Consider the following 24163-nt stretch of genomic DNA (forward strand, 5'->3'; position numbering starts at 1 on the left):
AATGATAAAGAAAGGGATTATGAAAGTAAACTACAATGAAATATAAAAACAGATTGTAAGAGTTTCTACAGGCACATAAAAAAGGAAACGAGTGGCTAAAGTAATTGTTGGTACCCTGGAGGATGAGACTGGGGAATTAATAATGGAGAACAGGGAAATGGCAGAGACGTTGAACAAATACTGTGTATCAGTCTTCACGGTTGAAGACACTAAAAACATCCCAATAGTGGATAATGAAAGGGCTGTCGGGAGTGAGGAACTTAATACAATCACTATCACCAATGCAGTAGTACTCCGTAAAATAATGGGACTAAAGGTGGACAAGTCCCCTGGACCTGATGACTTACATCCTAGGGTCTTAAAAGAAGTGACTGCAGAGATAGTAGATACATTGGTTGTAATTCCCTGGATTCTAGGGCGGTCCCAGTGGATTGGAAAATCGCAAATGTAACGCCCCTATTTAAAAAAGGAGGTAGACAAAAAGCAGGAAACTATAGTCCAGTTAGCTTAACGTCTGTCATTGGGAAAATGCTGGAGTCCATTATTAAGGAAGCAGTAGCTGGACATTTGGAAAAGCATAATTCAATCAAGCAGAGTCAGCATGGTTTTATGAAAGGGAAATCATGTTTGACAAATTTGCTGGAGTTCTTTGAGGATGTAACGAGCAGGGTGGATCAGGGGGAACCAATGGATGTGGTGTATTTGGATTTCCAGAAGGCATTCGATAAAGTGCCACATAAAAGGTTACTGCACAAAATAAAAGTTTATGGGGGTAATATATTAGCATGGATAGAGGATTGGCTAACTAACAGAAAACAGAGATTCGGGATAAATGGGTCATTTTCTGATTGGCAAACGGTGACTAGTGGGGTACCGCAGGGATCGGTGCTGGGACCCCAACTATTTTCAATCTATATTAATGACTTGGATGAAGGGGCCGAGTGTAATGTAGCCAAGTTTGCTGATGATACAAAGATGGATGGGAAAGCAAATTGTGAGGAGGACACAAAAAATCTGCAAAGGGATATAGACAGGCTAAATGAGTGGACAAAAATTTGGCAGATGGAGTATAATGTGGGAAAATGTGAGGTTATCCACTTTGGCAGAAAAAACAGAAAAGCAAATTATAATTTAAATGGAGAAAAATTGCATAGTGCTGCAGTACAGAGAGACCTGGGTGTCCTTATGCATGAAACACAAAAAGTTAGTATGTAGATACAGCAAGTAATCAGAAGGCAAATGGAATGTTGGCCTTTTTTGCAAGGGGGATAGAGTATAAAAGCAGAGAAGTCCTGCTAAAACTATACAGGGTATTGGTGAGGCCACACCTGAAGTACTGCGTACAGTTTTGGTCTCTGTATTTCAGGAAGGATATATTTGCATTGGAGGCTGTTCAGAGAAGGTTCACTAGGTTGATTCCGGAGATGAGGGGATTGACGAATGAAGATAGGTTGAGTAGGTTGGGCCTATACATATTGGAGTTCAGAAAAATGAGAGGTGATCTTATCGAAACATACAAGATAATGAGGGGGCTCGATAAGGTGGATGCAGAGAGGATATTTCCACTGATAAGAAAAACTAAAACGAGGGGACATAGTCTCAGAATAAGGGACCGCCCATTTAAAACTGAGATGAGGAGGAATTTCTTCTGAGGGTTGTAAATCTATGGAATTCTTTGCCCCAGAGAGCTGTGGAGGCTGGGTCATTGAATATATTTAAGGCGGAGATAGTCAGATTTTTGAGCGATAAGGGAATAAAGGGTTATGAGGAGCGGGCAGGGAAGTGGAACTGAGTCCATGATCAGATCAGCCATGATCTTATTAAATGGCGGAGCAGGCTCGAGGGTCCAGGTGGCCTACTCCTGCTCTATTTCTTATGTTCTTATGACAGGCAGACGCTGACCTGGACATGGTTGCATTGTCTAGGGTGAGCTTCGACATTGGTCGAGAGCTCCTCCAGGCAATAGGTGGACTAGCCGGAAACATCGCAGCGCAATCAGCGCACCAATCGGAGGACACGGCAGTGCTGATTGCGGGCATGCGGCGAATCGCCGATTCCGTTGATGCCATGCGGCAGCCGCTGGAATCGGCGTACGACACTGAACCCCAAGGTGTCATACCACCACTGCCGACAGCACATGGGAGTCAGGAGCATGGCGATACTTCTGACTCCGAAGACGGGTCATGAGACCCTACATCTTCTCCAGATTCCCCACACATGGCGCTGCCACTGTCGCCCACCCCCCCACAGCAGTAGTGCTTGGGGTGCCCTGCTGCACAACGCACTGGTCGCAACTCAGGCAGGAGTAGGGGTGATGCCCAAGAACATTTGAGGGTGAGGTGGAGGGGGGAGGGAGAGGTGGTGGTTGCAGGTAGATTTGTTGGCAGGTTGGGGGGGTGGTGGGCGGAGGGATTGTTTATTCAAAAAATGTTAATTAAAAAAGTGGATTACAATTTTGTTTAGTGTTTGTGGATGTTTTTTTAATGAAGAAATGTTTACTGTTTTTAATTTTTTGGAGGGTGTGGCAGGCATTGTGGTTGTTTTGTAATTAAAAATTGTTTACTGTTTGGGGTGTTGTGGGTTTAATGTTTAAAGTCTAAAGTTTAATTTTTTCAATCTTGTACATTTTTTTTAAATTTGGTTCAAATTTACTTTAAAAATAATTATTTATTATTGATTTATTTGACAACCTGCAGTGTCTCACTCACTTTTACAAAATGAGGGGTCAACAATCAATACAAGGGTTGCAAACAATGGACATTTTAAGGTTTAAACTTAACTCTTAACTGTTCAAGCAAAGCGTTCATTTATGAGCTGCTGACTTAACAGTTTTGCTGCTGCGTAACTACCACGGGGCTTCTCCTGCAGTGTAGGGGTGGGTGGTGTAATGGTTTCATCGTCAGACTCCTCCTCCGACCTCCTCTTCCTCCCCTTCCTCTTCTGCTGCTTCCTCTGCCTTGACCACTCTGTCCTGAGGTGGTCCTGCAGTCCCCTGTGGCAATTCCTGTCCCCTTCTGATTGCCAAGTTGTGCAACGTGCAACACACCACAATGAACTCCGCGACCTGCTCAGGGTGGTATTGTAGGTTGCCTCGAGTGGTCCAGGCATCTGAAGCACTGCTTCAGCACGCCAATTGTCTTTTTGGCTATGTGGCTGTTATTGTATCGATGCTCGGCATCTATCTCAGACTTATAGGACCCAAGTTTCCACATGATTTGCGCCTGATTTTTAGGAGCAACTGGTGGAGAACGGACTATCTTAGAAATCGCAATTCTCCACATTTTTTTTTCTGCAGTTCTAGTCAGGTAGAACAGTTCTACTTTGGAACAGAATTTTTTCTTCAAAAGGGGGCGTGTCTGGCCACTGACGCCTGATTTCAAAGTTTCCACAGTGAAAACGTACTCCAAACTAACTTAGAATGGAGCAAGTGAAGATTTTTGTAGAACTGAAAAAGCCTGTTCTACACATTAAAAAATCAGGCGCAGGTTACAAATTAGGCGTCCAGAACAAGGTGGGGGGGAAGGGAAGTCATTAAATTCTACAATAAATCCTTATTTATACTTCTACAAATATTATACAAATAAAACCAACCTGAATAAACATTTATTAGCAAAGAAAAGATTAAATAAACCATCTTCCTACCTGTGTGAAAGTGCTTCAGGCAGGCCTTTCGGGACCGAAGGCTGAATGAGCCGGCCCGAGACTTCGGGCAGGGCCCGTCCCCAGCACCAGATTTACAGGTAGGTGGCGTTGGGTTGGGTCGGGGAGGTTCGGTTCGGGTCGGGGGGAGGGAGGGAGAGAGGATGGGGGAGGTCAGGTCGGATCTAGTCCGGGGGCGGGGGGGGTAGCGGGAGTCTAGTCGGGTCCAGTCGGGGGGGGGGGGGGTGGGGGCAGCAGGAGCGCAGGTCGGGTCGGGTCCAGTCGGGGGGGGGGGGCGCGGAGCGGGAGTCGGGTCTGGTCCGGGGGGTGGGAGCGCGGATCGGGTCGGGTCCAGTCGGTCGGTGGGGGGTGGGGGGGGGGCGGGAGCAGGAGTGCGGGTCGGGTCCAGTCGGGGGGCGGGAGTTGGGTCGGGTCCAGTCGGGGGGTGGGGGGGGGAGCGGGAGTCGGGCCCAGTCAGGAGGGAGGGGGGGGGGGGAGCGGGAATCGGGTTGGGTCCAGTCGGGGGTGGGGGGCAGCGGGTGTCTGGTCTGGTCCGGGGGGGGTGGGAAGCGGGAGTCGGGTCGGGAGGAAGTAGGAGCTGGCCGTGGGAGAAGCCTTATTCACGCAGCCCCAGTGAGGCCATTCGGCCAGGGCTAGGGGCTGCGTGCTTCGGGCCCCTCCCACACTGTTTTGGGCGCCTGGATCTACTGCACTTGCGTGCCCACTGTAGCGCGCATGTGCAGAAGTCCCGGCACTGTTTTCAGCGCAGGGACCTGGCTCCGCCCCCCCCACAGCTCGTGCTGCGCTGCGCCGAGGGCCAGAGGACATGCAGGTAGGTAGAGAATACCGAAGATTTTTTTAGGCGCACTTCGTGGCGCGAAAAACGGGCGTCCAGGTCGGGACTGCGCCATTCTAGACGCGTGTGGAAACTTGGGCCCATAGAGGGGAATCGAGCCAGGTGGCGAGGCCATATCCTTTGTTACCTAGCATCCAGCATTGACCTTGTGGCTGACTCTTAAAGAGGTCTGAGACAGCGCTCTCATGCAAGATGTGCGCATCATGAATGCTCCCTGGAAAATTGGCATTTACTGCCATGATTATTTGCTTGTGGTCAACAACAAGCTGCACGTTCAGGGAGTGGAATCCCTTTTGGTTCCGAAACATCTCTGCATCCTCTAAAGGTGCTCGCAGGGTGATGTGCGTACAGTCTATTGCACCCTGGACCTTAGGAAAGTTTGCTATTCTCGAGAAACCCAAAGCCCTCTCACTCTGTGCCTCCCTGGTCATTGGGAAGTTTATAAAGTCAAACCTTCGTGCGTAAAGCGCTTCTGTCACTTGCCGAATGCAGCAATGTGTGGTGTGCTGAGAGATGCAGCAAATGTCACCAGCTGATGCCTGAAATGAGCCCGATGCATAGACTGAAAGTGCCGCAGTCACCTTAACCTCAACGGGCATTGCAGTCCTGATGGTGCTGGCAAGCTGCAGGTCTCCCTTAATTAGTTGGCATATCTCATTGATGACCTTTTGGAAGTGCAACCTTCTAATGCATGCTTTATCGGACAAGTCCATGTATGATCGCTTATCCCTGTAAATGCGTTGGGTGTAAGGTCTCCTCCTCCAGTCTACCACCACTTTAGGCACATAATGCTCTTCAATAAACCTTCCAGCTCTATTCTGCAGCATGTAATTAGCAGTATTAGCTGAGAAATTGTAGGCCCCATTCCTTTAAAAGTCCTCTAAATTGTCAAAAATTTTCAGTATTCCTTCAACAAGCATAAAATTAAAGCAGATACTCTACTATACCCTCAGATTATAAATATTGATTTGAAACACCCTTAAAACACACTCGAATGATTTAAATGCTACCTCCAAGTAGAAGCAGCTTTGTCTTCAAATACATCCGTTTAAGAAATGGCATTTATAAGGCTGGGTTAGGGTCAGTTAAGTGCAGCCTTTTCAGGTCGGTAGAAAATGCAGGCAGTAATTTGGGTGATATTTCAGTGAAATGCTGAAATTAGCGCCATGTTGAAGTGCATGGAAAATCACCTGCAGCTGATGGGTTGGCGGTTCAGTTTACCACCGGTAGTAATTGGCTGCCGAAATTAGCGCCAGCGGTAAGTGGGCGCTAGTTTCCTCTCAAAACAAATAATGGGCGGTATCGTTCTAAAAACCTAAAAATGGGCAGTAATCTGGTGGAATGTTGCCAAAAGCCTAGCCCAGGACTAGATTTTTGGTTCTGCTCATTTCCGGGCAGTAAAGTTTGTACCCGGGAACGTTTTGCGCCTCAGTCAGCAAAATTCATCAGCTGGGCCCTGAGTGTGGGGCGGAGCGCTAAGGGAGATGTTGCACACCTCTCTTGGGGTTGTAGGCTGGCTGAACAAGCTAAAATCCCGAGCTAAACAGCCGGTCTCTGAGCGTTCTGAGGGAGGGGGGGGGGTAAAAAAAAACTGAAACAAAGCCCACCAAAAACATTCCCAATAAATAAATCACATCACCACAACATAAATCGGCAAAAAAAAAACAATCACAGGTGGTCCCAGCAGGACACTTTATGAAGCGCTACGGATCAGGCAGCAGCCAAAAATCGTGCTGGTGTCGCAACCAGGGGCGTTGCACACCGGCTTGCCTCTCCTGGGCGATAATGCTCCGCACCCAGTCAAAACACACCGAATGTCCCAGCGGGACGCTGAAAGCTGGCCTCCGGCCTGGAAGTGCTTACCACCATCATTGCCACCCCTCCGGGGCTGTAACGGGCAGCAGAAGACCGAAAATACATCCCTTCGTGTGTTATAATGTAGCTGCTCTTTGTTCCTCAGGGGGATCGCATGTGGCATTTTGCTGTCTCACTTTTCTTGATAGAACTCTATGGAAATAGCTTGCTGCTTCCAGCTGTGTTTGGTTTGGCCGTTTCTTCATCTCTTATTCTGTTCGGTGCCTTAGTTGGAAACTGGGTCGACAACAATTCTAGAATGAAAGGTATGATAGTTTTATTATGCAGAACAAAATATAGTTTCACGGTGATCTTCAAGTCATTCTGTAGTAAAATCTAATTACAATCATCCTACGTTTTGCCATTTTAAACATTTACTAATATTTTCTTTTTTGAATTTCAGTTGTACAAGTTGCACTGGTTATCCAGAATCTTTCAGTGAGCTTATGTGCTATAGTACTTCTGTTGTTTTTTGTTTATAAGGCCCAGATCACTATCCTATGGAATGGTTGGATGCAGGTAAATATATGATCTACTACCGTGAATTCTGTTTATCAGGGAGGTCTTATCATACACATAGTAATTATTAATACCATATGTCGTAATCCAGTACTTACTATTATTGTTATTTTGTCAAAGTTTACCAAAACGACCTGTCATCATCATAGGCAGTCCCTCGAAATGAGGATGACATGCTTCCACGCCAAAAAGGAATGAGTTCACAGGTGTTTCAATGAAGGACATAAGAACATAAGAATTAGGAACAGGAGTAGGCCATCTAGTCCCTCGAGCCTGCTCCGCCATTCAAAAAGATCAATGCTGATCTGGCCGTGGACTCAGCTTCACTTACCTAATATTCCAGATCCCGAACTACATCTTGGAGGGTGGAAGATGCCTGTGCTTGGATTTTTTTTTACCGTGTGGTGGCCGTTGCACACCAGCCACCACACTGGCTTGACAGAGCTAGGTCTTGGTCCAGTGGCAATGATTACCCAAGACGACTGGAAACCTGCTCTGCTGCACGGACCGAGCGCGCAAACATATAGCAGTGTGGGCTGGCCTGTGCTGCCCCTGGGTCCTCGCCTCTTCTGGGCCTCAGACTCACGCCACTCCTGGGCCCGGTCACTTCCTGCTACAAACTCTTGCCGCTTCTTTGCCCCTCCTGTTGTGCCTGCTCGCACTGCAATCAGCGAGCTGGCGTCGCAGCCGTCGCCCTCCCGCAGTGGTATGCCGCCGCACGCTGCTCCCTCTGATAGCCCTGGCCTGCTGATGGTCTTGCAGGCCGGGATGGTGCCGATTTCCGGGCCGGGCCGCTACACACTGCAAACCACCTGATGGACTGCATCCTAGAGTACTTAAGGAGGTGGCCTTGGAAATAGTGGATGCGTTGACAGTCATTTTCCAACATTCCATTGACTCTGGATCAGTTCCTATGGAGTGGAGGGTAGCCAATGTAACCCCACTTTTTAAAAAAGGAGGGAGAGAGAAAACAGGGAATTATAGACCGGTCAGCCTGACATCGGTAGTGGGTAAAATGATGGAATCAATTATTAAGGATGTCATAGCAGTGCATTTGGAAAGAGGTGACATGATAGGTCCAAGTCAGCATGGATTTGTGAAAGGGAAATCATGCTTGACAAATCTTCTGGAATTTTTTGAGGATGTTTCCAGTAGAGTGGATAAGGGAGAACCAGTTGATGTGGTATATTTGGACTTTCAGAAGGCGTTCGACAAGGTCCCACGCAAGAGATTGATGTGCAAAGTTAGAGCACATGGGATTGGGGGTAGTGTACTGACATGGATTGAGAACTGGTTGTCAGACAGGAAGCAAAGAGTAGGAGTAAATGGGTACTTTTCAGAATGGCAGGCAGTGACTAGTGGGGTACCGCAAGGTTCTGTGCTGGGGCCCCAGCTGTTTACACTGTACATTAATGATTTAGATGAGGGGATTAAATGTAGTATCTCCAAATTTGCGGATGACACTAAGTTGGGTGGCAGTGTGAGCTGCGAGGAGGATGCTGTGAGGCTGCAGAGCGACTTGGATAGGTTAGGTGAGTGGGCAAATGCATGGCAGATGAAGTATAATGTGGATAAATGTGAGGTTATCCACTTTGGTGGTAAAAACAGAGAGACAGACTATTATCTGAATGGTGACAGATTAGGAAAAGGGGAGGTGCAAAGAGACCTGGGTGTCATGGTACATCAGTCATTGAAGGTTGGCATGCAGGTGCAGCAGGCGGTTAAGAAAGCAAATGGCATGTTGGCCTTCATAGCAAGGGGATTTGAGTACAGGGGCAGGGAGGTGTTGCTACAGTTGTACAGGGCATTGGTGAGGCCACACCTGGAGTATTGTGTACAGTTTTGGTCTCCTAACCTGAGGAAGGACATTCTTGCTATTGAGGGAGTGCAGCGAAGGTTCACCAGACTGATTCCCGGGATGGCGGGACTGACCTATCAAGAAAGACTGGATCAACTGGGCTTGTATTCACTGGAGTTCAGAAGAATGAGAGGGGACCTCATAGAAACATATAAAATTCTGACGGGGTTAGACAGGTTAGATGCAGGAAGAATGTTCCCAATGTTGGGGAAGTCCAGAACCAGGGGTCACAGTCTAAGGATAAGGGGTAAGCCATTTAGGACCGAGATGCGGAGGAACTTCTTCACCCAGAGAGTGGTGAACCTGTGGAATTCTCTACCACAGAAAGTTGTTGAGGCCAATTCACTAAATATATTCAAAAAGGAGTTAGATGAGGTCCTTACTGCTAGGGGGATCAAGGGGTATGGCGAGAAAGCAGGAATGGGGTACTGAAGTTGAATGTTCAGCCATGAACTCATTGAATGGCGGTGCAGGCTAGAAGGGCCGAATGGCCTACTCCTGCACCTATTTTCTATGTTTCTATGTAACACCATTTTGTGTGTTTAAGTATGGAAAACTTTGGATGCATAGCAAATCTGCCTCAAAGTAATTTTTTTTTTCTCAGTGAACTGATTTTGCTCAAACGATTGCAACGGTGCATTGTTTGAGCAAAATCAGTTCACTGAGAAAAAAAAAATTACTTTGAGGCAGATTTGCTATGCATCCAAAGTTCTAGTTATAATGGGCCCAAGTTTCCACATGATTTGCGCCTGATTTTTAGGAGCAATTGGTGGAGAACGGACTATCTTAGAAATCGTAATTCTCCACATTTTTTTTTCTGCAGTTCTAGTCAGGTAGAACAGTTCTACTTTGCAACAGAATTTTTTCTTCAAAAGGGTGCGTGTCCGGCCACTGACGCCTGATTTGAAAGTTTCCACAGTGAAAACGTACTCCAAACTAAAGTAGAATGGAGCAAGTGAAGATTTTTGTAGAACTGAAAAAACCTGTTCTACACATTAAAAAATCAGGCACAGGTTACAAATTAGGCGTCCAGAACGAGGGGGGGGGGAAGGGAAGTAATTAAATTCTACAATCAATCCTTATTTATACTTCTACAAATATTATTCAAATAAATCCAACCTGAATAAACATTTATAAGCAAAGAAAAGATTAAATAAACCATCTTCCTACCTGTGTGAAAGTGCTTGAGGCACAGAGAATGCTGCAGTTAACCTGAGGCACCCGTTCTTTCCCGCGGGGGGCGGGGAAGGAGGGGAGAGGAGGCGCCCGTTCTTTCCCGCGGGGGGGGGGGGAGGGGAGAGGAGGCGCCCGTTCTTTCCCGCGGGGGGGGGGAAGAGGAGAGGAGGCGCCCGTTCTTTCCTGCGGGGGGGTGGGAGGGGAGAGGAGGCGCCCGTTCTTTCCTGCGGGGGGGTGGGAGGGGAGAGGAGGCGCCTGTTCTTTCCCGCGGGGGGGGGAAGGGAGGGGAGAGGAGGCACCCGTTCTTTCCCGCGGGGCGGGGGGGAGGGGAGAGGAGGCGCCCATTCTTTCCCGCGGGGGGAGGGGAAAGGAGGCGCCCGTTCTTTCCCGCGGGAGGGGAGGGGAGAGGAAGCGCCTCTTCTTTCCCGCGGGGGGGGGGGGGGGAGGGGAGAGGAGGTGCCCGTTCTTTCCCGCGGCGGGGGGGGAGGGGAGGAGACAGTGAGAAGGCTGCAGGAAGGCTCAGTGCTGATGGCAATGTGCTTTTATTAAAAAAAATTTCAAAAATTAAACAGCTACAAAGAACTACAAAAATGGCCGAGTGCCAATGTTTTTTTCACACTGAGCATGCGCGAACGCTCCAACGCGCATGCGCAGCGTTGCCGGCAGGAAAAAAGCAAATTTTAATCGTACCCGCCCCCTCCCACTTACAAAATCGGCGCGAGTGTAGGCTCCGCATCCCTGGGCGCCGCACCAAACAGACAAGGAGCTGCAGAACGCTCCAGAATCGCGAGGTTTTTTTTAGGCGCCGTTTTAGGCGCGAAAAACGGGCGCCCAGCCCGTTTTTTATCGTGTGGAAACTTGGGCCCAATAAAACAGAAAATGCTGGAAATACTCAGCAGTTCTATTTAATTGTGCAAGTCAACTTTATAATTGGCTCCAGCATTTAGGATTGTTAACTGATGTATGTCGATGATCATTAAGCCCAGTGTTCTCCAGAAATCATCAAAAGTTTTATGCGACTGTTAGTTGTATTTTTGGGTTCAAATTATGGGATTATGTCCACAACTTAAAATTGTAAATCAGTGGCTTTTGTTACTATGTATAGGTATGTAATGAATTTTACATAAGAACATAAGAAATAGGAGCAAGAGTAGGCCATTTGGCACCTTGGGCCTGCTCCGCCATTCAATAAGATCATGGCTGATCTGATCATAGAATCGGCTCCACTTCTCTGCCCGCTCTCCATAACCCTTTACTTCCTTATCGCTCAAAAAACTGTCTATCTCTGCCTTAAATATATTCAATGACCCAGCCTCCACAGCTCTCTGGCGCAGAGAATTCCATAGATTTACAATCCTCTGAGAGAAGAAATTTCTCCTCATCTCAGTTTTAAATGGGCAGCCCCTTATTCTAAGACCATGGGCCCAAATTTCCCCAACCCCTTTTTCTGGTGCACTAACTTGAGATGCGACGACTGTGCGCTGGAAACAGCGCCAAAAAAATGCCCCCCCAACCTGGCCGCTCTACCGAGTGTCCCGTGTCCTGGTGCAGCGTATATAGTGGAGCGGGGGGCAGGAGCTACAGCCCTGCACCGAAAACAGCGCCGGCAGCTGTCCACATGCGCAGTGGAGTCTGCACGCATGCTTCTCATCCTCTCAGCGCGTCCTGCAAGCTGTGAGCAGGACCCGATGCTCGCCGCCCCTATCCCTGGCCGAAGGGTCTCCCACACCGGCTGGGGCAGGCCCGCTGTGGATCTCTCTTTCTTGGCCCCCCTCCCCGCCCCCTTCACCGATGCTGCTGTGGATCTCTTTCCCCCGCCCCCCCTTCACCAATGCTGCTGTGAACCTCTCTTCACCCTCCACCAGCCCCCCCCCCCCCCCCGCCTTCACCGATGCCATGTTCAGCCTCTCCCTCCCTGTCTCCCTGTTCAAAGATGCCGCGTTCAGCCTCTTCCTCCCTCCCCCGTTCACAGATGCCACGTTAAGCCTAGCCTCCCGGTGTGCGTCTTGCCGCCCCTATCCCAGGCCAAATGGCCTCCCGCACAGGCCGGCCGCTGCCAAGTTTAGTTGAAGGTAGGATTTACTTCAGTTCTTTATTAATTGAATGATTTACTTCAGTTCTTTATTTTTTATTGAATGCTTATTACTTTTTGTGCTGTGTTTAGTGCTTTGTGAGTCTTGGTGCTTTAGGTGCAGGTCTTCTCCGCTTCCTTCTATTTTTTATTTGTTATTGAATGCTTATTTTTGTGCTTTGTTTAGTGCTTTGTAAGTCTTGGTGCTTTAAATGTATTAGCCTGCGCTGATTTCTTAACTCTCGGCAAGGGTTTTCTGTGCGGCCACAAGTGGCCACATACGCTGGCCTAAGTTAGTTTGGAGCAACTATTAGCTGTCCAAACTGGCTTAAATGGCCAATATGGCTGGTATCGTCCCCTTTTGGGAAAAAAAACTAAACTTTAAAAAAAAAAATCCTAACTAACTCACTTACGCTGGCGCAAATTAAATGTGCAGAATGGGGATTTTTAAGTTGCTCCAAAAAAAATGGAGCAACTCCTGGGCAAATTTGGGCCCTATGTCCCCTAATTTTAGTTTCCCCTATGAGTGGAAATATCCTCTCTGCATCCACCTTGTCGAGACCCCTCATTATCTTATAAGTTTCAATAAGATCACCTCTCATTCTTCTGAACTGCAACCTATCCTCAAGTCAACCCCCTCATCTCCGGAATCAACCTAGTGAACTTTCTTTGAACAGCCTTCAGTGCAAGTATATCCTTCCTGAAATACGGAGACCAAAACTGTACACAGTATTCCAGGTGTGGCCTCACCAATATCCTGTACAGTTGAAGCATGACTTCTCTGCTTTTATAATCTATCCCCCTTGCAATAAAGGCCAACATTCCATTTGCCTTCCTGATTTCTTGCTGTACCTGCATACTAACTTTTTGTGATTCATACACAAAGACCCCCCCCCAGGTCTCTCTGTACTGCAGCACTTTGCAATTTTCTCCATTTAAATTATAATTTTGCTTTTCTATTATTTCTGCTGAAGTGGATAACCTCACATTTTCCCACATTGTACTCTACCTGCCAAATTTTTGTCCACTCACTTAGCCTGTCGATATCCCTTTGCAGATTTTTTGTGTCCTCCTCATAATTTGCTTTCCCACCCATCTTTGTATCATCAGCAAACTTGGCTACATTACACTCAGTTCCTTCATCCAAGTCATCAGTATAGATTGTAAATAGTTGAGGACCCAACACCGATCCCTGCGGCACCCCACTCGTCACTGTTTGCCAACTGGAAAATGGCCGACTCTCTGGTTTTTGTTAGTTAGCCAATCCTCTATCCATGTTAATATATTACCCCCAACCCTGTGAACTTTTATCTTGTGCAGTAACCTTTTATGTGGCACCTTATCGAATGCCTTCTAGAAATCCAAATACACCACATCCACTGGTTCCCCCTTATCCACCCTGCTCATTACATCCTCAAAGAGCTCCAGCAAATTTGTCAAACATGATTTCCCTTTCATAAAACCATGCTGACTCTGCTTGATTGAATCATGCTTTTCCAAATGTCCCGCTACTGCTTCCTTAATAATGGACTCCAGCATTTTCCCAACGACAAGAGCAAGTTATTATTTAAATGGAGAAAGATTGCAAAGTGCTGCAGTACAACGGGACCTGGGGGTACTTGTGCATGAAATACAAAAAGTTAGTATGCAGGTACAGCAAATGGAATCTTGGCCTTTATTGCAAAGGGAATGGAGTATAAAAGCAGGGAAGTCTTGCTACAGTTATACAGGGTATTGATGAGGCCACACTTGGAATACTGCGTGCAGTTTTGGCTTCCATATTTACGAAAGGATATACTTGCTTTGGAGGCAGTTCAGAGAAGGTTCACAAGGTTGATTCCGGAGATGAGGGGGTTGACTTATGAAAGGTTGGGCCTCTACTCATTGGAATTCAGAAGAATGAAAGGTGATCTTATCGAAGCGTAGAAGATTGGGCCCAAGTTTCCACACGATAAAAAACGGGCGCCCCAAATGGCGCCGGAAAGAAAACTCGCGATTCTGGAGAGCCCTGCAGCTTCTTGTCTGTTTGGCGCGGAGCCTACACTCGCGCCGATTTTGTAAGTGGGAGGGGACGGGTACTATTTAAATTAGTTTTTCTCCTGCCGCAACCCTGCGCGTGCGTGTTGGAGCGTTCGCGCACGCGCAGTGTGAAGGAAACATTGGCACTCGGCCATTTTTGTAGTTCTTTGTAGCTGTTTAATTTTTGAACATTTTTTAATAAAAGCACATTGCCATCAGCACTGAGGGTTCCTGCAGCCTTCTCACTGTCTCCTTCCCGCCCGCTGTCTGGAACGGCTTCCTCCTTTTCCCCCCCCTCCCCCCGCTGTGTTCGGTCGATCGGGCCCGCACTCCCTCCCGCCGTCTGGAACGTCTTCCTCCCACCCCCCCCCCCCTGCTGCGTTCGGTCGATCGAGCCCTCCCTCCCGCCGTCTGGAACGTCTTCCTCCCCCCCCTCCGCTGCGTTCGGGCGGGCGGGCCCGCACTCCCTCCCTCCCTCCCTCCTCCCCGCCCCCCCCCCCCTGCGGTTGGTCGGTCGGGCCCGCACTACCTCCCTCCCTCCCGCCGTCTGGAACGTCTTCCTCCCCCCCCCCCCCCCCCCGCTGCGTTCGGGCGGGCGGGCCCGCACTCCCACCCTCCCTCCCGCCGTCTGGAACGGCTTCCTCCTCCCCGCCTGCCGTCGGGAACGAACGAACGAACTTGTGAGGCTGGCTGAAGCACTTTCACACAGGTAGGAAGATGGTTTATTTAATCTTTTCTTTGCTTATAAATGTTTATTCAGGTTGGATTTATTTGTATAAGTATAAATAAGGATTTATTGTAGAATTTAATGACTTCCCTTCCCCCCCCCCACCCCCCCCCCCCCCACCTCGTTCTGGACGCCTAATTTGTAACCTGCGCCTGATTTTTTAATGTGTAGAACAGGTTTTTTCAGTTCTACAAAAATCTTCACTTGCTCCATTCTAAGTTAGTTTGGAGTACGTTTTCACTGTGGAAACTTTGAAATCAGGCGTCAGTGGCCGGACACGCACCCTTTTGAAGAAAAAATTCTGTTCCAAAGTAAAACTGTTCTACCTGACTAGAACTGCAGAAAAAAAAATGTGGAGAATTGCGATTTCTAAGATAGTCCGTTCTCCACCAGTTGCTCCTAAAAATCAGGCGCAAATCATGTGGAAACTTGGGCCCATTATGAGGGGGCTTGATAGGGTAAATGCAGAGAGGATGTTTCCACTGATAGGGGAGACTAGAACTAGAGGGCATAATCTTAGAATAAGGGGCCACCCATTTAAAACTGAGATGAGGAGACATTTTTTCTTCTCAGAGGGTTGTGGATCTGTGGAATTCGCTGTCTCAGAGAGCTGTGGAAGCTGGGACATTGAATAAATTTAAGACAGAAATAGACAGTTTCTTAAACGATAAGGGAATAAAGGGTTATGGAGAGCGGGCAGGGGAGTGGACCTGAGTCCATGATCAGATCAGCCATGATCTTATTAAATGATGGAGCAGGCTCGAGGGGCCATATGGCCTACTCCTGCTATTTCTTATGTTCTTATGTTCTTATGACACATGTTAGGCTAACTGGTCTATGGTTTACTGCTTTTTGTCTGCCTCCTTTTTTAAATAGCGGCATTACATTTGCGGTTTTCCAATCTGCTGGGACCGCCGCAGAATCCAGGGAATTTTGGCAGATTACAACCAATGCATCCACTATCTCTGCACCCACTTCTCTTAGGACCCTAGGATGTAAGGCATCTTATTTTTTTTAATGTCTAGATGCCAGAGGAAGATGTTGCAGGTAGGTAGGAGACATGAAGAAGGGTGGGGTAATATGTTTTTAGTAGTGCCGGGTGGATTGTCTCGCGCTATAAGGTGTGAGAGCAGCCAAGTGGTGGCATGGTGCTGGACTATTGATGAGGGAAGTCTTTGGGTGTAGTGAGGAGGGATCATGGGTCTAGTGGAACTGAAGGTATTGTGTTGGGAGTGTGGAAGTAGTAGGAGAATTGTCTTGGGATAAGTGGTGACTGGGTGTGAGAGTACTAGAATGAGGGTTTCAGGTGGGAACAGTGAGAAGAGCGTTGCGGATTGCTGCTGAGAAAAGTGCTATAGCTGTATTTGTAGGTATGGCCTGCTAACTGGCTATGTTCTTTTTTAAGTGCTTGAGTGAGCTTTTACTAAATAAGTGCAGTCAGCACTTTAAAGAACTTAGTTCTTAGTCAAAGTCAGATAGATGGTTTCAGTCCTTGATGGATCAGTGAAGGGAGGAGGCATGAGTATTTGGGGCAGGGTGGGAGCAGCGAGAAGTGAAGGAGGGGCACGCATGGGGGATGGAGAGGTTGGTGGTGACGGAGATTGGAATTTGTAAGCCTTCATTAAGTCTCCTTGCTCCCTTGAAAAGGAAATGGGCTTTCTCAGCACTGTGATGGGGAATCCTCTGTTCTTTAAAGGTCAATAGCGACCATCACCACAAAAAGCATTTAATCTAAAACTATTTCTGGTTGTGGCTGGGAATGCAGCTGTGGATTAGGAGCAAAAGGGCTGGGCTGGTGGGAGGAAAGGGCGGCCAGTGAGTGGCAGCAGCACAAATCAAGGAAGGTAGAAAAGAGTGGGCATTAAAAAAAAATAATAATATGCAGTTCGACAGCAGCAGAGGCAATAGGGATAACCATTGAGCATTAGGCCTGATTTTTAGTAGACCTGGAACACAGCGACATTTGCCTTGGAGATGGAGCTGAGAGAACTTATTGAGAGTTAAATTCAATATATCGATACATTTTTAAGTGGACAGGAAGTGGTCACTATAGTTTTTTTAAGGGGTTAAAATGTTTTCCAGGGGCTATGTGACCTCCTAACCCCCCAAAATCTATATCACGCCTTTCACGACCTCAGAACGTCCCAAAGCGGTTTACAGCCAATTAAGTACTTTTAAAGGGTGCGCACAGCAAGCTCGCACAAACAGCAATGTGACGATGACAAGATAATCTGTTTTTTAGTGATGTTAGTTGAGGGATAACTATTGGTCAGGGTAGTCAGGAGAGTTCACCTGCTCTTCTTCAAAATAGTGTTATGGGATCTTTTAAGCTTTTTCTTGTTCAGTTGATGGAAACTGCAGGTTCTGCTCAGTGGGAAATATGTGTCGTGGTGGGGACAGGAGTCCGGCTAGGGGTGTGAGTGGGTTTTGTATTGTAGAAAGGGGTGCCATATCATGAAGCCCAAAGGCTAGCTTAGAGGTGTCCTCTGAGTTAATCTCGCTCTCCAACCGGTATTCTCTTCTGAGTACTTCTGGGGAGTGCAGCCAGAGCCAAGTTCACGGCACCACGAGTGGCTCAGCTGCATGGGGTGGGGGGTGGGGGGGGGCGGCGGAGGAAGAAGAATGGAAGAGCTATAGTGGTAGGGGATTCAATAGTCAGGGGAGTATGGTGCATTTGGATTTCCAGAGGCATTTGATAAGGTGCCACATAAAAGGTTCCTGCACAAGATAAAAGTTCATGGGGTTGGGGGTAATATATTAGCATGGATAGAGGATTAGCTAACTAACAGAAAACAGAGAGTCGGGATAAAGGGGTCATTTTCCAGTTAGCAAACAGTAACAAGTGGAGTGCTGCAGGGATCTGTGCTGGAGCCTCAACTATTTACAATCTATATTAATGACTTGGATGAAGGGACCGAGTGTAATGTACCCAAGTTTGCTGATGATACAAAGATGGGTGGGAAAGAAAATTGTGAGGAGGATACAAAAAATCTACAAAGGGATTATAGACAGGCTAAGTGGGCAAAAATTTGGCAGATGGAATATAATGTAGGAAAATGTGAGGTTATCTTTTTGTCTCTCTCTCATCTCTTCTGTCTTCCAACCTTCCTTTTTTTTCTTCCCCTCCCCCTTTCAGTGTAAGAATCTGTTCTTTTCGAACACTCTCCAGTTCTGACGAAGGGTTAACTCTGCTTCCGCTCCACAGATGTTGCCTGACCACCTGCGATTTCCAACATTTTCCGGTTTTATTCCAGATTCCAACATCCGCAGTATTTTGCTTTTGTATTGATTGTGTGAGGTTATCCACTTTGGCAGAAAAAATAGAAAAGCAGATTATAATTTTAAATGGAGAAAAATTCCTTCGTGCTTCAGTACAGAGGGACCTGGAGGTCCTTGTGCATGAAACACACAGTTAGTATGCAGGTACAGCAAGTAATCTGGAAAGCAAGTGGAATGTTGGCCTTTATTGCAAGGAGGATAGAGTATAAAAGCAGAGAAGTCCTGCTACAACTATACAGGGTATTGGTGAGGCCAAACCTGGAGTACTGGGTACAGTTTTGGTCTCCGTATTTAAGGAAGGATATACTTGCATTGGAGGCTGTTCAGAGAAGGTTCACTAGGTTGATTCCGGAGATAAGGGATTGACTTACGAAGGTAGGTTGGGTCAATACTCTTTAGAGTTCAGAAGAATGAGAGGTGATCGGATCGAAACATATAAAATAATGAGAGGGTTGGACAGGTTGGATGCGGAGAGGATGCTTTCACATAGGGGAAACTAAAACTAGGGGACATGGTCTTAGAATAAGGGGCCGCCCATTTAAAACTTAGATGCGGAGAAATTTCTTCTCTGAGGGTTGTAAATCTATGGAATTCTCTGCCCCAGAGAGCTGTGGAGGCTGGGTCATTGAATATATTTAAGGCGGAGATAGATGGATTTTTGAGCGATAAGGGAATAAAGGGTTATGGGGAGCGGGCAGGGATGTGGAACTGAGTCCATGATCAGATCAGCCATGATCTTATTAAATGGCGGAGCAGGCTCAAGGGGTCAAATAGCCTACTCCTGCTCCTATTTCTTGTGTTCTTGTGAGCTGACACACATTTCTGCAGCCGCAGACATGACTCCAGGATGGTATGTTGCCTCCTGGTGCCAGGGTCAAGAATAACACTGAGTGGCTGCAGGGCATTCTGGGGGTGGGGGGAAGGTGAACAGCCTGAGGTCGTGGTCCATATTGGTACCAATGACCTAGGTAGAAAGAGGGATGAGGTCCTGCAGGCAGAGTTTAGGGATCTAGGGGAGAGGTTAAAAAGCAGGACCTCAAAGGTAGTAATCTTTGGATTACTCCCGGTGCCATGAGCTAGTGAGTACAGAAATAGGAGGATAGAGCAGATGAATGCATGGCTGGAGAGATGGTGCTGGAGGGAGGGCTTTAGATTTCTGAGGCATTGGGACTGCTTCGAGGGAGGTGGGACCTGTACAAGCTGGATGGGTTTGTTTTCCTTGGAACACAGGAGGCTGTGGGGAGACTTCATTGAGGTGTATAAAATTATGAGGGGCCTAGATATAGTGGATAGAAAGGGCCTATTTCCCTTAGCAGAGGGATCAACAACCAGGGGGCATAAATTTAAAGTAATTGGTAGAAGGTTTAGAGGGGATTTGAGTGGAAATTTCTTCATGCAGAGGGTTGTGGGGGTCTGGAACTCACTTCCTGAAAGGGTGGTAGAGGCAGAAACCCTCACCACATTTAAAAAGTACTTGGATGTATTTTTAAAGTGCTGTAACCTGCAGGATTAGGGACTTAGAGCTGGAAAGTGGCATTAGGTGGGATAGTCTCTTGTTGGCCGGCATGGACATGATGGGCCAAAATGGCCTCCTTCCGTGCTGTAAACTTATGATTCTATGAGGTGGTTGCTGTTACATCATTGGACCACAGGGCAGGACCAAAAAGTTTCAGCTCCCTTGCAAGATGTTTTCTCCTGCAGCCCCACATCCTATGTCCAGCATTATCATCCTAAAGTCATTTGATTCAATGTTCTCTCCCCTCCCATCGTCCCACTGGGGCCTTTTGGCCTCTTTTCACTGATCTGCTGGTTGAAGAAGCCAACAGATTGGGGACAGGCAGCAAAGGCAGTGAAGAGCAGCAGAAGGCTGTTCAGAAGGGGAGCAAGAGACAAACGAGGATGGTGGAAAATGGATCAACAGAGAGCGGGAAGAAGAGATGCTGAGGCAAAGGCTAGAATAGCAGGGCAGAGGGGCAGCACCAAGAGGAGATGCTGTCACCAAATGGGATGGTGGGAAGAAGCAGAGACTTCAATAAACTTAAAATGAAACTGTAAAGATAACCCACGGCTTCTCTTCTCCACTGCAAGCCATCATCGTAAACGTCTCTCCCTTGCCTCCTCTACCCTCACCAGCAGCAACAAGTGCGAGGAGCTCGTGGAAATCTTTTTCATTAAGATTGAGAACACCTGTTCAGCTGTCTCTGTCACTTTCCTCCCTTCCCCTAGCCCACCGGGCCAAACTTCCTTTAAGGTTCCCACCTGAACTTGCATCTTTCTATACTTTCTCTCCTATATCCCCTCATGCCCATTCTGAGCTCATCTTGCAAATGAGACCCACTTCCTGCTCCCTTGACCCTATTCCCAGCAAACTGCTGATCACCCAACTTCCCTTCCTGTCTTCATGTTAGCTGATATTGTTAACGGCTCCCTCTCATCAAGTACTATCCCCCTCCTCTTCAAATCTGCTGTAGTTGCCCCTCTCTTCAAAGAAAACACATTTGAACCCTCCATCTTTGCCAGGTACTGCCCCACCTCCAAACTTCTCTTTTCTCTTAAGTCCTTGAATGTGTTGTCACCTCCCAAATCCTTGTCCCTCTTTCCCGCAACTCCTATTTTTGAGGTTTCCACCCCTGTCTCAGTACTGAAACGGCTCTTATCAAAGTCACAAATGATATATATGACTGTAATAACGGTAAACTATCCCTCCTCATTCTTCTCGACCTGTCTGGTGCCTTTGACCACATCATCCTCCTCCAATGCCTCTCTACTGTCGTCCTGCTGGGTGGGATTGTGCTTGCATGGTTCCCTTCTTATCTATCTAGTCCTAGCCAGAGAATCACCTGTAATGGCTTCTCTTCCCGCTCCGTTTCCACTGGTCTACCTCAAGGTTCTATCCTTATTTCTCATCTACATGCTGCCCCTCGGCGACATCATCCAAAAATGTAGCATCAGTTTTCACATGTATGCTGATGACACCCAGCTCTACCTCACCACCACCTCTCCCGACCCATCTACTTCTCTGATTTGTCAGACTGCTTGTCCGACATCCAGTACTAGATGAGCACAAATTTTCTCCAATTAAATATTGGGAAGAATGAAGCCATTGTCTTCAGTCCCTGTCACAACCTTCATTCCCTAGCCACCAATTCCATCCCTCTCCCTGGTAACTTAATGAGGTTGAACCAGACTGTTCGCAACCTTGGTGTCGTATTTGACCCCGACATGAGCTTCCGACCGGATATTTGCTCAATTACCAAGACCGCCTACTTCCATCTCCATAACATCACTTGACACTACCCCTGCCTCAGCTCATCAGCTGCTGAAACCCTCAATCATGACTTTGTTACATCTAGACTTGACTATTCCAATGCTCTCCTGGCCAGCCTCCCATCTTCCATCCTACATAAACTTAAGCTCATCCAAAACTCTGCTGCCCACCGCATCACCCCTGTGTTCACTGACCTATATTGGCTCCTGGTCCGGCAGCGTCTCAATTTAAAAAAATAAATAAAAATCCCATCATGTTTTCAGTCCCTCCAGGGCCTTGCCTCTCCCTATGTCTGTAATATCCAGCCCGATAACCCTCCCAGATCTCTGCGCTACTCCAATTCTGGCCTCTTACCCATCCCTGATTATAATCGCTTCATCATTGGTGGCTACACCATCAGCTGCCAAGGCCCTAAGCTCTGGATTTCCCTCCCTAAACCTCTTCTTTTAGACACACCTATCTCTTTGGCCAAGCTTTTGGTTATCTGTCCTAATATCTCCTTCTGTGGCTGTGTCAAATTTTGATAACACTCCTGTGAAGCGCCTTGGGACGTTTTACTACATTAAAGGCAATATATAAATGCAAGTTATTGTTAATATAAAACTTACTCTTAGCCATTAAAATTAAAACTTTTAAAACTAAACTAGAAATTATGTTACAATGAGTGATGTGTTTGAAGAAGTAAATAATCTCAGTTGAATTTTGTGTGTAAAATATTGTGTGGTATGAAACAAAAGATTGAAATTATATAACACCTTACCATGTCTCAAAAATCCCAAAGCACTTAACAAACTGAGCTACTTTGAAGGGCACAGGATCCCACAACAATAAGATGAAGGACCAGTTAATCTGTTTCTGATGATGCCAATTGAAGAATCTTGGCTCAGACACACGGAAACCTGCCTTTTATTATGCACCTGCAATCATACATTAAAATATGATTTAACATCTGACCTGAAGGTTGGCACCGAACAATCCTGAACTGTCATCATCATCATTGGCAGTCCCTCGGAATCGAGGAAGACTTGCTTCCTCTCTCAAAGTCCTTAGGTGGCTGAACAGTCCAATACGACAGTCACATTCCCTGTCACAGGTGGGACAGATAGTCGTTGAGGGAAAGGGGGTGTGGTACTGGTTTGCCACACGCTCTTTCCGCTGCCTGCGCTTGATTTCTGCATGCTCTCGGCGATGCGAATTAAGGTGCTCAGCATCCTCCCGGATGCACTTCTTCCACTCAGGGCTGTCTTTGGCCAGAGACTCCCAGGTGTCAGTGGGGATGTTGCACTTTATCAGGGAGGCTTTGAGGGTGTCCTTGTAACGTTTCCTCTGCCCACCTTTGGCTCATTTGCCGTGAAAGAGTTCCGTGTAGAGCACTTGCTTTGGGAGTCTTGTGTCTGGCATGTGAATAATGTGGCCTGCCCAGTGAAGCTGATCAAGTGTGATCAGTACTTCAATGCTGGGGATGTTGGCCTGGCCGAGGACGCTAACATTGGTGCGCCTGTCCTCCCAGGGGATTTGCAGGATCTTGTGGAGACATTGTTGGTGGTATTTCTCCAGCGACTTGAGATGTCTACTGTACATGGTCGATGTCTCAGCCATACAGGAGGGCGGGTAATACTACAGAACTGTAGACCATGAGCTTTGTGGCGGATTTGAGGGCCTGGTCGTCAAACACTCTTTTCCTCAGGTGGTCGAAGGCTGCACTGGCGCATTGGAGGCGGTGCGAATCTCATCAATGTCGGCTCTTGTTGATAAGAGGCTCCCGAGGTACAGGAAATGGTCCATGTTGTCCAGGGCTGCACCGTGGATCTTGATGACTGGGGGGCAGTGCTGTGCGGCGAGGACAGGTTGGTGGAGGACTTTTGTCTTACCGATGTTTAGCGTAAGGCCCGTGCTTTCGTATGCCTCAGTAAATACATTGACTATGACTTGGAGTTCAGCCTCTGTATGTGCGCAGACGCAGGCGCCGTCCGCATACTGTAGCTCAACGACAGAGGTTGGGGTGATCTTGAACCTCGCCTGGAGACAACGAAAGTTGAACAGGTTCCCACTGGTTCTGTAGTTTAGTTCCACTCCAGCAGGGAACTTGTTGACTCTGAGGTGGAACATGGCAGCAAGGAAAATTGAGAAGAGGGTTGGGGTGATGATTCAGCCCTGTTTGACCCCGGACCGGACATGGATTGGATTTGTGATGGATCCTGAACTGTACAGGAGTGCCAATTGCCAACGTAAACTGTGTCCTGCAGTGCAGTTTGAACCTATGACCCTTTGCTTCTGAAGCAAGAATGCTATCAGCTGAGCCACTCTAACGCTGACTGTGAAGTTGAACATTTTGGAACATCCCATTACGGCCAGCTGTATGTTTGATAAAATTAGAAATTAGCAATGTATGAATAGTCTGAAAATCCATATCTGTTGTGATGTGGAAGTTCTGCATTTTTTTAAATATGCTAGTCGATCTCTTGTGGCATTGCATGTAGGGAGTCAACGCCAAATGTAGTTCAAGTGGGTTTAGGGAGGATAATTGGAAGAGGGAGGAGAGGAAAGGGAGGGCACAGCTAAGAGAGAAGTAGGAGAGCGAGGAGGAGAGGTGAGAGGGAGGAAGGGAGAGGAGGAGGAAGAGAGGGAAGGGGAAGAAGGTTGGAGAGGAGAGAAGCAGGGCTGGGGAAGGGAGGATACAAGATTGAGCCAGTAATTCAAAGGGGAAGAGTTAGGAGATTGACACTTTAATATTCCCCCTATTTTCCTTTTGCTCTCCTCCCTTCTTCTCTCCTCTCCTCTCACCCACTCCCTCTCCTCCGCTTCTCTTCAACCTCCTCTTGAAATTGAAATGCTGCTCAATGGAGGGGGTGGGGGACGATATTGAATACATGCTCTGTAAGGAGTCCTGATGTTGA

General features: G+C 47.5%; 1 protein-coding gene across 1 annotated transcript in view; it reads left to right on the plus strand.

Moving 5' to 3' along the window:
- Positions 1-24163, plus strand: part of LOC139259846 (ferroportin-like) — a 205597-nt gene that overhangs the window by 88423 nt on the left and 93011 nt on the right. Inside the window, exons 5-6 of the mRNA XM_070875729.1 lie at positions 6456-6615; positions 6753-6868. Coding sequence (XP_070731830.1) covers positions 6456-6615; positions 6753-6868 — 276 coding nt within the window. The remainder of the gene's footprint in view (positions 1-6455; positions 6616-6752; positions 6869-24163) is intronic.

This window comes from Pristiophorus japonicus, chromosome 3 (genome assembly GCF_044704955.1).
Source record: "Pristiophorus japonicus isolate sPriJap1 chromosome 3, sPriJap1.hap1, whole genome shotgun sequence".
Classification (NCBI taxonomy): domain Eukaryota; kingdom Metazoa; phylum Chordata; class Chondrichthyes; family Pristiophoridae; genus Pristiophorus; species Pristiophorus japonicus.